The 14047-nt window shown below is 50.4% G+C and overlaps 1 protein-coding gene and 1 non-coding gene across 5 annotated transcripts; both read right to left on the bottom strand.

Moving 5' to 3' along the window:
• Positions 1-2267: 2267 nt before the first annotated feature.
• On the bottom strand, positions 2268-2371 carry LOC114890105. Its single transcript, XR_003792240.1, has one exon. It is a non-coding gene; the product is annotated as a U6 spliceosomal RNA (small nuclear RNA).
• A 1743-nt stretch (positions 2372-4114) lies between these two features.
• FKRP (fukutin related protein) lies at positions 4115-13899 on the bottom strand. Of its 4 annotated transcripts, none has more exons than XM_029210701.1 (4): positions 13275-13899; positions 12812-12873; positions 12538-12702; positions 4115-8678 (listed from the first exon to the last, which is right to left on the bottom strand). In XM_029210701.1, the coding sequence occupies exon 4, from the start codon at positions 8636-8638 to the stop codon at positions 7151-7153; it is 1488 nt and encodes a 495-aa protein (XP_029066534.1). In that variant the 5' UTR covers positions 8639-8678; positions 12538-12702; positions 12812-12873; positions 13275-13899; the 3' UTR covers positions 4115-7150. The 4 variants fall into 4 exon arrangements, with proteins under 4 accessions (XP_029066534.1, XP_029066552.1, XP_029066526.1 ...); XM_029210719.1 differs by having other exon boundaries at positions 13689-13899; XM_029210693.1 differs by lacking the exon at positions 12538-12702.
• Between the last annotated feature and the right edge of the window lie 148 nt (positions 13900-14047).

The raw sequence follows: 14047 nt of genomic DNA, 5'->3' as shown, positions 1-14047 counted from the left end.
TGTTGGAAACCACAGTGAGATACCACTACACACACTTATTGGCATGGCAACAAACAAAAGCAATACCAAGTGCTGATGAGAATGTGGAACTGGACAGAGCCTATGCATTGCTGGTGGGAATGCAAAATGGTCCAGTCACTTTGGAAAATCACTGGGCACTTTAGGGCTTCCCTGGTGGCACAGTGGTTAAGAGTCCGCCTGCCGATGCAGGGGACATGGGTTCGTGCCCCGGTCCGGGAGGATCCCACATGCCGCGGAGCCGCTGGGCCCGTGAGCCATGGCCGCTGAGCCTGCGCGTCCGGAGCCTGTGCTCCGCAACGGGAGAGGCCACAGCAGTGAGAGGCCCGCGTACCGCAAAAAAACACCCCAAAAAACTGGGCACTTTAATATCAAAGTGTATTTTAAAATATCTACTTACCATGGGGCTCATGAGTCCTGCTCCTGGGGATTTACCCAAGAGAAATGAAAGCTCCTATTCACACAAAAGCTGGTACACAAATGTTACAGCTGCTCTCTGTAATTGCCAAAATTTAGAAACAAATCAATTGGATTAGCTGGTACACTCATTCGATGGAAGCCTGCTGGGCAGAAAAAGTATTGATACACTTAACACGATGCATCCCAGATAACATTTTGAGTGAAAGGAACCAGAAATAGCACATGCCTTATAATTCCATCTATAAATGAAAGTCTAGAACAGGCTAAACTGGTCTATGGTGAGAGAAATCGGAACAATGCTGACCTACGAGGATCTGTATAGAGATCAGGAGAGGGCACAAGGGAACTTTCTGTGACACAGCAAATGTCCTGTATCTTGATATGACTGATGCTTATACAGGTGTAAACGTTTGGAAAAATAAACTAACCGGTACACTTAAGACGTGCGCATTATGTACCCTAGGAATGTTAGCTTCCAGTTAAAAATTTTGTCCCACCTGTGGTAAATTCATTTCCGACTATAACCACCTCCATAGGAATGCAGTTACCCCTTGATAACTCACTATCCTAATAGTCCCAATAATGACTCGTTCTTTCTTTTTTTTTTTTTTTTAAACCCCCAATTTGCTGTGAATCAAAAACCTGTTCTGCGACTGTTTTCAGTTCTATCTGAGTCCCGGACGCGGACGACACCAGTCGAGACTCACCTGTTCTAACAGGATCCTGTCTTGTGCATTGTTGAAGCACGTTACTCGTGACCGATATTCTCTCCCCCTTCCTAGGTCCCTGTGTAGACTTCTGCCAGGTGCCTGGAGGCACCACCAATTATAGATGTTACAGCTTTAGCACCTTTTTTGGGTTTATGTAGTTACTTCTGATCATTGCTGTGTGGCAGGGAAATGTCATTCATATCTGATTCTGTGCAAAATTGTGTATTGCACACAAACATAGCCACTAATGAGTTCATTAAGTGTTGAATAAATTAAGTAGTTGTTTTCAATGATTTCTATTATGCCAGAAACCTTAGTGGGTTGTTACAGAAGTGTTTAATAAGAGTGTTAAATGATATTTGGGGAAATCAGTTGGGGTTTTTGGATGGAGCTAGGAGTGCATTATTTTCCTCACTTGAAATAGCTGTTTACTGCCCAATTTTCTATTTCATGCTTTTGGGAGAATGGATGAGATTTAGATGATGAGGGATGCCTATTTAAAGAGATACACACCTACATATGTAATATTTTGCATGTACAATCTATGTAGAAAATATATGTACATACAACTGGGCCATATTTCACCAAACAGTACTTACCCATTTTTTAATTTTCTTAAAAATTTTTTTAATTAAAAAAAATTTTTTTTATTTTGGCCACGCTGTGCGGCTTGCAGGATCTTAGTTCCTCGACCAGTGATTGAACCCAGGCCATGGCAGTGAAAAGCGCAGAGTCCCAACCACTGGACCGCCAGGGAATTCCCACTTACCAAATTTTTTCTATTCCATTTTTAAAAATTGAAGTATAGTTGATTTACAATGTTGTGTTAATTTCTGATATACAGCAGAGTGATTCAGTTACACACACACACACGTATATATATATATACATTCTTTTTCATATTCTTTTCTATTATGGTTTATCACAGGATATTGAACATAGTTCCCCATGCTATACAGTAGGACCTTGTTTATCCATTCTGTATATACCAGTTTGCATCTGCTAATCCCAAACTCCCACCCATCTCTCCCACACCCCCTGCCCCCTTGGTAACCACAAGTCTGTTCTCTATGTTTGTGAGTGTGCTTCATAGATGGGTTCATTTGTGTCATATTTTAGAAAGATATGGAACGCTTCGCGAATTTGCGTGTCATCCCTGTGCAGTGGCCAAGCTAATCTCTGTATCATTCCAATTTTAGTGTATGTGCTGTCAAAGCAAGCACTCTATTCCATTTTTTTAAAGTGCTGAGCACATGCCATTAGTTTGCCTAAAATGCTGATCTAGGTCATATAGAAAGACTGGAGCCATGTCAAGCCTCCTCGGTATTGATAGGGTCTCAGGTGACTCCCAGACCCTGTTCCCCACTAGGACGTGCACTCCAGGAGGAAGCCACCTTTGTCCTGCTCGCGGCTGCATGTCCAGAGCACAGCAGAGGTCCTGGCACATAGTAGGTACTCAATATTTGCAGAAGGAATGAATTGGGCTCCAGCTACAGAGCCTCCTCGCTACAAGAGGCTGTTGCCCTGGTGCAGACCCCGCTTCTGCTACCTACCAGCTATGTGACTTTGGGCAAGCACTGCCAGGTGTCACCATCTGGTGACAATGGCTCTGTTACGCCTCACCCAAAGGCCGCTGATGAAGGTTACATAAGAGCAGAAGAAAAAGCCCTGGAGAGCCACTCTCTGGGGCCTAGCCTCCATCTCCTCCCCACCCTTTCTCCCCTGCTCCACCCACTCCTATTATTGGGACACCCCTCTTGCTTTTTCCCAAGGAGCCTGGCATGGGAGGAAGGGCTCGGGCTGGCCTTGGATTGGGCTTGGGCCCGGGTTCAAGCTCAGAGTGACAGTCTGGCGGGCAGGCAGCGTCATGACTCAGCTTTGTCTTCTAGTGACAGATCAGTGTTTCTAGGCCATTTGGCCCCTCTCCGCCATCTGCTTTTTGGGGGTCAACCCTTATTGAGGTATAATTTACATACAATAAATTGCATCCCTCAAAGCAGACAACGGGATGGGTTTTGACAGATACATACACGCTTGAAAATCCACCACCACAATCAAAACACACAGCATTCCTACCTGCCCCCAGACTTCCTCGTGCTCCTTTGTTGTCTTTCCCTCCGTCCCCTCCCAGGCCCAGGCCACAACTGATCTGCTTTCGGTCCCTAAGGATTCGTTTGGACGCTTCTAGAATTTCACATTGGTGGAATCATATGGTATATGACTTTTTGCATTGGCTTCTTTGACTCAGCATAATGCTTTTGAGGGTTAGCCCTATTTTTACACGTATCAGTAGTTCATTCCTCCCCCCCGCCGTGGCCCCCCCAACCCATCTTAATCACTGAGTATTCCATTGTCTGGATGTACAGTTTGTCTCATGTGTTCACGGACATTGGGTAGTTTCCAGTTTGAGTTAACGTGCATAAAGGCGCATTTGTAAACGTGTCTTTGAGTGCCATTCACTTTTCAGAGCAAATATTTTGTAATGTCCAGGGGCGATACCCGGAAGATTTGTTACTTGGTAAATGCGTTGGCTCATCCCACAGTCCCTGGGACTCCCTTTCCTCCCACTGTGCCTAGTGTTAACCCCTGGGCTGCTGGGTCAGGGGGAGACCCAGGGGGTCCCCAGGGAGAGCCAGGAGGGTAATAGTAGGGGACTCTTGGCAGTGACCATTTACCAATGGATTAATAACCCACAATTTAATGCTTCTGTGTTTAAGTTCACAGATGATATAACCCACGGGCACGTGATATTAAAAATGATTCCAATAAACAACAAGGTCCTACTGTACAGCACAGAGAACTAGATTCAATATCCTATGATAAACCGTAATGGAAAAGAATATAAAAGAAAAGAATGTATATATATATATATATAACTGAATCACTTTGCTGTACAGCAGTAATTAACACATTGTAAATCCACTATATTTCAATAAAAAATAAAAATAAATAAAAATAAAATAAAAGCAAATACTTCACACACACACACAAAATGATCCCATTGCCCCAACTGTAAGAAAAAGGAGAAATAAAAGGATAGGAATTTAAAATATACATTTCAATATGCAAATGTGCGGGGCCACCTTCCTAGAACCCGAGGAGGGAGACAAATATTTACACCTGAAACATAGGCAGCTCCTAACGCGGCTGTAAACATGCGGTTTAGGTGTTGAATTACCAAGAACGAGGTGGAACGTGGTTTTCTGATATTGTTGACAATCCTTGGCCAAGTTTCGAACAAAACACAAGCTTCCCTCATCTTACGTGGTAGTTGCACTTCCTGGAAAAGTCAGAACCTATGAAAACCATCTAAAAAGACTTTGTGTTTGCCTAAGGAGAGTTAGGTTCTAGGCTCAGATCATTCTTAACCAGGTTTTTCCAAGTAAGGCTAAAATTTCGTTAGTTTGCACTAGTATGGATGGGCTGGTTGTTAAAGTATTGAAATACTTCTGGCTGGTGAACAGTATAAGAGTGAGTGAGAAAGTGTAAAATCCAATAATACATATTGCGATAAATTAGTTCAAGTTAGTTGTTGTGATGGGTTTTCTGTCATCCCATTACTTAGTTGGTAATAAACATATTGAATAGACAAAACTATTCGACAATATTTTAAGGGCTAGGAAAGTTTCAGATGTAATTGCTGTTAGTTCAGGAACAGCAAAGAGAGGAGAAAAACACCAAGACACCGCAGTTGCTGCTAAGAGAAATTCTTTATCTATTGAGATCTCAAGTCCTAAGGAGTCTCAATTTAATGGGAAGTTGCTAAAAGCATTTGATGCGGTTCCCTTATCAAACCACAGCTAAGACAAGGTTATTTTAAATATACATATGTACATATATAACATGTTATTTTATGTATATACAGCGGTGCCAATCAAGAAATCACAGCAACAATTTCTAAATGAAACAAAACCATTACAATAATTTACGAGTGATTTGAGCTTCAACTTACGTTCTTGGCAACACCTTAAAGAAATATGTATATATAGATAGCTAATATTGATTATTTTGAGAATTAAAAAATATTTTAAGATGTGACATGGATATTGATTTATGTATTTATATTACCATGCCAGTTGCAAAATATTTTGAACGTCACCGCCTTTCATGAATGCCCAATGGGACATTTTAAAATAAAAAGTATGTGACAAGGGACCCTGCTTCATTGTGTGGAGGTGCCCCACATATATTATAAGACATCTCTATCCCTGGGCCGTGCCTTCCAACAGCCAAGAGCACGGTCCGATCACAGCAATAACCCAAATCATCCCCATATGTTTCCAGAATGCTCCCTGGGAACCCAACAGACTGCGAGCCGTTGGCAGGTTCAGTGGTTAAAAACAGAGGCTGCGTTGTAAGTCAGGCTTCGTATGTCTGAGCCTCAGGAGTCTGGGCCAAATCGGCATTTATCTTCTCTTGCTGGTGTGTGAAGCCCCCTCCTCCAAGGGTTTCACGCTTCTGCAATATCACCAATCCCTGCCACCCATTCAGTGAAGCAGTGACTTGCCTAAGGTCACAAAGAAAGTAAGTAGCCAAGCCAGGAGCCACACCCAGCCCTGACTCCCGACCCCTTTACCACCCAAGTGCCTCACAGCACTCCTGTGGGGCGAGGGTCACCATTAGCCCTGTTTCCCAGGTGCAAAGCCAAGGTGAAGAGAGTCAGAGTCACTGGTGGCCCAAGTTCACAGTGGGATTTGGATTTGAAGCACTTGGATTTGAACCCAGGCCTCTCCCACTTCAAAGCCCGTGGTCTCAAAGCCAGGTGCATACACCCAAGGGATGTGCGCGACAAGTCACTGGGATGAGGCTGGTAATCAAAACCCTATTTATTTTTAATTTTAAAATGGAATAATTTAAGCCTTATTACTAATATACAGAATGCTAGTAGTACCTGGATATAATTTATAAATAAATCTACCTATTGGAGGTACATGCCCAAACAGTATTTCCTCTTAGGTGCACGATCACAAGAGGAAGGCTGCTGTCGCTTTACCTGCTAAGCCGTGTGGCTTCCCAAAGCCCCCCTTGGGTACTATCACCAGACAGGGGCATAGCAGGCAACGGCAATGCAGGCTACAGACGGACAGCCTGGGTTCAAGTCCCCTCTCTGACACTTCCCAAGCTGTCTGACTTTGGACAAGTGGCTTTACCATTCTGGCCTGTTTCCTCATCTGTGAAATCAAAATAACAGCAGCTCTCACCTCAGAGGGGCAAGGTGAGGGATAAGCCGGTTACTCCGTGTGAAATACTGAGAACGATGCCTGACACACACTAAGTGCTCAGTAAATGTGAGCTATGATTATTGTTTACCCCGCCTTGCGAGTGGCTAACAGGTGCAGAGAGCTAAAATAATGAGGTAACAGTTAAATGGAGGGGGCCGGGATCCAGAACCCGGTTCTTAACCACAGCCACACCTCAGAGCCTGTTTGCTTCTCTGCAAGATGGGGTTACGAGCAGCATGCACCTCACAGCGCTCTCCCAGGAGGGAAGGAGGTCGTTTTCAGAAAGAAGGGGATTTAGTCATCCTGTCCTGCCAGGCACGGGAGGCTAGAGGGAAGACCAAAGGCTCAAGAGACGTGAAAGCCGCGGAACAGAGGTCCCGGGCGTACATTCGCCTTGGCCCCAAGGTAGGACAAGGGCGCCCTCTAGTGGCAGAAGCAACCCCAACGGCCAAGTGTCCTGGGGCTCTTTGTGTGCTAGACCCTGAAGGCACACACTGAATCCTGGAGGAAACCGAGGCGCAGAGAAATGGGGACACAGCAGTCTGGCCCCAGAACCTACACTCTTTCTCCCTCTCTTGCCAAAACTCTGCCCCAGCCCTGGAGCCCCGGTTCTGGAAATTTGGGGCAGGGCACACCTTTGAGGTCCCGGGCTGTGCTGGGCCCAGCAAGGTGGCTTGGCATCCCTGGCTTGCCCACCAAACGCCAGCAGCAGCAAGACAAAGGACAATGAATACCCTGTGCCTGAATGTGCTCCTGACTCCAGGATCAGGCGCTGGAGCTTCAGCTGCTTCCTGCCAAACTCAGGAGTGCTGGGTTGGGGTATTCGGGGTTCTCGATGACCCCGGGGCCGAACTTGAGCTCCAGGAAGCGGCGGTAGTTGTTAGGTGCCTGCGCCACGAAGCCGGCAAAGGGCAGGGGCACGAGAGGCTGCAGGAAGTGTTCGGGGAACTCGACATCCTGCCGGTGGTCCAGCCACGTGTCCTTCGTCATGACCCCGTTTCGAGGGTAGAAGGGCCACAGGTCCACATGCAGGTGGTTGCTCTCGCTGTACTGCACGCGGAAGAAGTCGCCCTCCACAGCCTTCTCCCACACGAAGCCGCGCTCATCCACCACCGAGCCCGCCTCGGCACCCCGCAGCTGCTCGCAGTTGCCCACGTCCTCCAGGTAGATGCCCAGGTCCACGTCGTAGTCCCACGGGATAATGTCCCCGTGGCGGGCCGCCCCCAGCAGCGAGCCACCCTCCAGCCAGTAGCGCACGCCGGCTGCCTCCAGCACGCCCACCACGTAGCGGGCCGTCTCGCGCAGCGCACGCAGGCAGCACGGGGGTGTCCAGCGCTCCTCGTACAGGTAGGCCGGCGTGTCGCCCACCACTGTCCCGAAGCAGCGCGGGGTCTCCTTGTTGCATCCGAACCACTCGAGCCGCCCGCCCTCCCAGCTCACCAGGCGGATGCCCAGCGCCCGCAGCAGCGCCGCCCGCCGCGCCCGCCCCTCGCGCTCCGCCTTCCAGCGCGCGTGGGCCGTGGTCAGCGGGGGCTGGCGCGCCCTGGCGAAGGGCAGGTCCAGCAGCTGCACCGTCCAGCCGCGGAGGGCGGTCTGCAGGAAGAGGCCGGTGCCCACGGGCCGGGCCAGGGGCGCCGAGAGGTTGAAGAGGTCGCGGGCGCGCAGGAGAACCACGGCGTCCCCGTCCAGGGCGTCGCAGCGGGCTGCGGAGGGTGCCGGGCCGTAGCGCGCCGTCCACTCCCGCAGGCTGACGTTCAGGGCCAGGCACCGGGCAGGGTTGGCCGAAGCAACGGGAGCGGCCACCAGGCGTGCGCCTCCTGCTTGCAGCACCTCAGCCATGCGCTTCAGCTGGCCCGGTGCCTCGGCCCTCGCCCCGTCAGGCACCAGGGCCACGTATTCGGTGGCCACGTAGGTCTCAGGGCGCGAGGCTGCAGCGGGCCGGTCCAGGGCGGGCTGGAGCAGCGCCAGGCGAACGCTGGGGATGCGGGGCAGGGCGAGAGGCGGGTAGGGGAGCGTGTCGGCTGCCACCACCACCGGCTGGGCTGGGTCCTGCTGCAGGAAGGAGTCCACCAGCTCTGGCACCGCGTTGTCAAAGGCCTCGAACTCCCGCACCAAGATGGTGACCCGGGGGCCGGAGGCAGATCCACGGCGGGAGCCCCTGGCCGGGGAGTACCTGGGCTGGTGCTGCAGCCACGAGACATAGAACAGGACCAAGAGGTTGAGGGTGATCGCGGCTGCCAGAGCAGCCTGGCAGCGGGTGAGCCGCATGGGGCTGAAGTCAGGCCCTTAGCTGGGCTTCCCGGGTATCCTGGGGAGCGGGGATGAAAGGGGAGACTGGAGCTGGTTGTCAGAAACCCCCCCACCCATCCTCAGCCTTGTCTTCCTGTCCCAGCCTTTTCCTTATTTGGTTTCACTTCCGACATTTCCTCCTCCAGGAAGCCCTCCCTGATCCCAGGCTGGGTCATGCAACCCCCTCTGGGCTCCTTCAGACCCCTGGGTTCCCCGACTCTAGCCTACCACTCTATTTCATTAGTGAGTAGGGCCCAGTCTGTGTGAGGGCAGGTCCTGAGCCTGTCTTGGTCACTGTTGGGTCCCCAAGGCTACTCAGCACAGAGCCAGGTACGCATTAGATGCTCAGGAAGTTTTTAACCAATGAATCACCTTCCCTTCTTCCTTGTTCAGTCTCATCCTTTTATTCATTGTCAACTTCTCATTCAGATTCGGGTTCAGTTATAAATGCCCCGACCCCATTCATTCCCTGCTCTCACCCCTGATCTCTTCTTCACTTCCCCGCGCCCCCCCCACCCCGGCCCCGGGGTCAGAGCCTTGGCCACCAAGCCCCTCCCCTGCTGCCTCCTTCTCACTTCCTCAAATCCTCTGCCATCTGGCCATCTCTTTCCTGATGGTCAGCCAGATGTTTTTGGTTTTGCAAGGAAAGCTAGAAATGTTTTCTTAAATCATAGAATTATTCCAGTTTGTAATGTTGGCCACTAATTAATTTTTTTTTTAATGGAATGGGTCAAACTCATACAAACAGGAAGTAGATGGTGGTTGCCAGGGGCTGTGAGGAGGCAGAAACGGGGAGCTGTTTTTTAATGGGTATAGAGTTCCAGTTTTGCAAGATGAAAAAGTTCTGGAGATTGTTTGCACAATAATATGAATATACTTAACACTACTGAGCTATACACTTGAAAACTGTTAAGATGACAAATTTTGTTATGTGTATTTTATCACAATTAAAAAATCTTTTTTTTTTTTTTTTTTTTAAAGTAGAGTGCGCTGCATCCAAAGAGGCTGTGCTCCCTCCATAGGGCACCTCCGCCTCTATTCATGGGCCACATTCCTAAGCAACCCCCAGGTGGCGCTGTCTCCATGTCCCCATCACGACTTGAAGATGTGGCTGGTCTCCAGCACAGAAGGAATAACTAACTCTCTCTTCTGAGCAGATACTAAAGTTTCCCCATGAAGGATCTTCACAGGTTCTGCCCCTCCTGGAGAGGGGGACGTCAGAGACCCCGCTAATCTTCCTACCTCCTAAATACTTCTGACCCCCTCCTCCCCATTCCCACAGCTCTCCCTTCAACCCTGGTTCACCCAGATCCCCACCCAGCCTCCCACGGTCTCCTAAGTCCCCTCCTCGTGGCAGCCAGAGGGGTCTGCATAAAGCACAAATCTGACCTCTCCCTCTCTCGCTCAGAATCTGCCATGGCTCCCTAGTGCCCTGGGGAGAAAGTCTAAGTTTCTTACAAAGTCCCACCAGGCCTCGTATGACCTGGCCCTTGCCTGCCACCATTCCAGCCCCATCTCCTGCCATGCATCCTCGAACCCTGTGCCTAAGCCATCTTGGACTTTTCTTCAAACAGATCTTATTTCTAAACCTTTGTGTATCCTGTTCCTCCTGCCTAGAAGAGTCTCCTCTCGATCACCCCTTCTCCCCGTGCCTCTTTTCTCCTGGAGAACTCACTTATGCTCAGGCTTTAGCTCAGATGGCCCCTCCTCCAGGAAGCCCTCCCTGAACCACAGTCTGAGTCAGAAGTCCCCTCTGGGCTCCCGGAACCCCTGGGCTGCCTGTTCTGGTTTGGCACTGTCTGGGGATGGCTCTGTCTGCCCCACTAGACTGTGAGCCCCAGGAGGGTAGAGCCAGGACTGTCTCAATCACCACTGTGTTCCTCCCACACGACTGGGCACTGAAAATACACTTGGTGAAAAGATGATGACTGGGGGCAGGGGTTTTGTGTGTCTGTAAAGCCCACTCAGGTCCCCAGGGCCAAATTCTGCACTGCGGCCATGCACCTGGGGCCCTGCCCTGGTCTCCCTGTCTCCTCTCTCTCTCTCCCTCCAGAAACGCCCTCTCATCCCTCTTCACCCATCCCAGGCCTGCTTGCCCTTCTCTGACCCAACTCAGATGGCACTTAAGAGTCTGAGTTGCACTTTCGGAGCGACTTGTTATTCTTCAGAACCTTGGAACTGCCTTCTGGACCTGCGATCAATCCCTCCTTCCTTCCATCGTTCCAGGTTGTGGAACTCCTACAACATACCACGCACTGTCCTAGGCCCCAGGGAAACAGCCGTGGACACGTAACACACAAAGACAGACAATACCACTGAGCTTAGGCAACTCACATTACTGTTGGGGGGAGGAACCATGGGGACCACAGAATCTTCGGGGTCTTAAAAATCTTAGAATTTTAGCACTCAGGTACACAGAAACAGAGAAGAGACCTTTAGATGGTTTCAGAATCTTCTAACAATTCTAAAGAGACCTTCCTCCTGCTTCGGCCTTGTCTCCTATGGTCTGTGCCCCACTCAGAGCCCAGAAGGATCCTGTTCAATCTTCAGTTAGATTCTGTCCTGTGTCTGCTCAAGCCTCCTGTGGCTCGAGACTCACTCAAAGGAAAAGCCAAAGTCTTCGCTGGGACCCACAAGGCTCCACGTGATCCCCCCACCCTCTCCCACTTGTCCGCTCAGCTGCAGCCACGTGGGCCACCAAACACCATTCTCCAAATACACCCAGGAGACCCCAGCTGTGGCACTGGCTGTCCCCTCTGCCTGGATGCTCTCCCCCAGGTAGCAGCTGCATGCCTTCTCCCCTGGCTTTCAGGTCTTTGCTCAAATATCACCTATCCAGTGATCCCTTCCTTTGGCCACCCTACTTAAAAATGCCTCTCCCTATCACCCACATACTTCCTATGTCCCAGTCCTGGGCTATTTTCCTCCCCTAGTAGTTCTCATGTAGATTTTACTTATCTTGTCTCTTGTTTTGTCTGTTTTGTTCCCTGCTGTACACCCAGAACATGGCTCAGTACCTGGCACACAGCAGGTGCTCAATAAATGTGTGTGGAATGAATGACTGACTCCTGTTATTCAGACGGGGAACCTGCGGCACAGAGAGAGGAAGGCCAGAGGGAGCGGAACCCAGGTCTCCGCCCCCGGAACCTGGTTCTCACCACGCGCTATCTGGCTGACTCTGGGCCAGGAGGTGCCCAAAAGGACAGAGGACAGAAGCCAGTTTCTCAGAGACCAGCAGGTATGACAGCCAGCTGAGGAGGTGAGGGAACCAGAGTAGAGAGAGAGAGGAATCACCTAGTACCCTGACAAGGTCAGTCTTGGCTTCCCCAGCTGTAAGGACTCAAAACTCCTTCACTGGGGCAAAGTGGATGAAACGATGGTTTTGAAGGATCATAACAATATCAACAATTCTAGCTGCCCTTGATGTGCCAGTTCCTGTTCTAAGCATTTTACCGATCTTAACTTGTTTAACCTTCACATTATGATCACATTTAAAGATGAGGAAACTGAGGCACAGACAGGTGAAGTCACTTGCCCAAGGTCACACAGCTGGGAAGCGGTGGACCTGGGATTTGACCAGGAAGCTGGCTCCAGTGTTGTGATTTTAGCCAATAAACTCTGCTGTCTCTTTTGGGTCCACAAAGACAGTCCAACTTTCAACCCATCTTCAGTGAGATAACCCCTTTCCCTTGCCCTCACTTGACAGGTGCTTTCAAAGCTGAATATGGCACATTAATTAATTAATTCAACTCATTAACTCAACAAACATATATCTATTGAGTGCCCTCTGTGTTCTGGGGACACGGGGTGAACCAGGCAGTGGTTGGGCAGGCCCTCCAGAGGTAGGAAGACAGACAAAATCCCTGCAAGCAACTTACAGATAGAGCAGGAAACCATCAGGGAGCGTGAGAGAGAAAAGGTGGTCAGGGGAGGAGAGACAGTTAAGCTGAGACTTTGTCTCTCCATTACCCACAAAACAAGGTAAGTGGATCCACATTCACTTCAGGCTAGACTTCACCTGGCCCGAGCCTCAGTTGCTGCATCTGTAGAATGGGAATGTGATGGATAGAGAAAATGAGTGATGTGTGGAAAAACCTTTGGGGACAAGGGCAGTTCCCACGCGAGTGCAGGTGACACTGAGGGGCTTCTTACCTCCTAGGTTGCAGGCTGAGGGAGCTCCAGGGGGGCAGTTCCAGCCCAGCTCAGCTGCACTGCTGAGGGAAGGAGAAACCAGAAAACCCCAAATCAGCCAATTTCACACAATAGAGCACAATTTCATTTTACCTAAAAAAGTGGCAACGAGAAGGTCAAGGAATCATTTCTCTTGAAATCTCATAAGCTCAGGGACCACCTGAAGCATCTGTGAAGGGAAGGAATGAAGGGAAGGATGTCATAGCAACCTATAACCATCCCTTCTTTCATAAATGTGTCCAGAAAGGTAAGGCTAGAAGTGACAGAAGGTGTTACCATGACAACCCCTTTCCTAGACACACTCCATCCTGAGAGACAATCCTAAAATGTCCTGTACCTTGGTGGGCCTGGTTCCTAGGGTCACTGGAAGGGGGACTGCCCCCATTACCATAGTAACCAGGACTTGGCTTTGCTTTTTTCTTACCTCCCTGGGGATGGTCCGGGCCTTGTAACCATAGCGACTACTCCTCAGCAGAGCATCTCCTCTAAATAAAAACACCTGGTTGGTTTGGTCCACAGACCTCCCACTGATGGGAAAGAGGGAGATGGATGGTTACTATGGTAATGCCAACTGGGTGGCTGGGCGGAGGGATTGGGAAAGAGATGTTTCCCTCAGCAGTGTCCTTGGGGCTGGGGTCCTTTCTACCTGAGTGCCAGGTGAGGTTGCCATAGTAACCAATGAGGGTAGGGGTATAAGAACCACCAGGGACTTGGGTTACCTTAGCAACCTCTTCCTGGTGCAGGGCCAGGACAGGTTTGGAGCTCCATAACCACAAAGGTGGAGGGGAGGGGAGGCTAAGGGTGTTCCCGACTGGGAAGAGTTACCATGACAACGGACCTGGGCCAGGAATCAGGATGGGGCCATTGCTGAAACCACCGTTGGTGGTCGCTCTGTCTCTTAAAGAGTGACAGTGATTGTCGAGGAGAATGGTGTTTGGGTATGGAGAGGACTAGAGTCTTTCTTTGGGGTGAAGCATGAGGAGGGGGGCAGAAAGCGACCCCTCCTTAAGTCCCGCGCTTCCCAAAGGCAACCCTCGCGCTGGGCCTGGGTCGCGTTTGCCCTCCTTCGGGCGCGCGCCCCGCCCCGCCCCGCCCCGCCCCTTCCCCCCCACGCGCGCGCCTTCGGGGTCGACCCGGGTGGGCGAGGCGCGCGTCCGACTTCGTTCCCGTCACCGGCTCCCCCGGCCCCCACCAAGC

The sequence above is a fragment of the Monodon monoceros genome, unplaced genomic scaffold (assembly GCF_005190385.1).
Source record: "Monodon monoceros isolate NGI ecotype Baffin Bay Population unplaced genomic scaffold, NGI_Narwhal_1 Super_Scaffold_10, whole genome shotgun sequence".
Taxonomy (NCBI): Eukaryota; Metazoa; Chordata; class Mammalia; order Artiodactyla; family Monodontidae; genus Monodon; species Monodon monoceros.
This window is presented reverse-complemented; position numbering and strand designations above follow the sequence as displayed.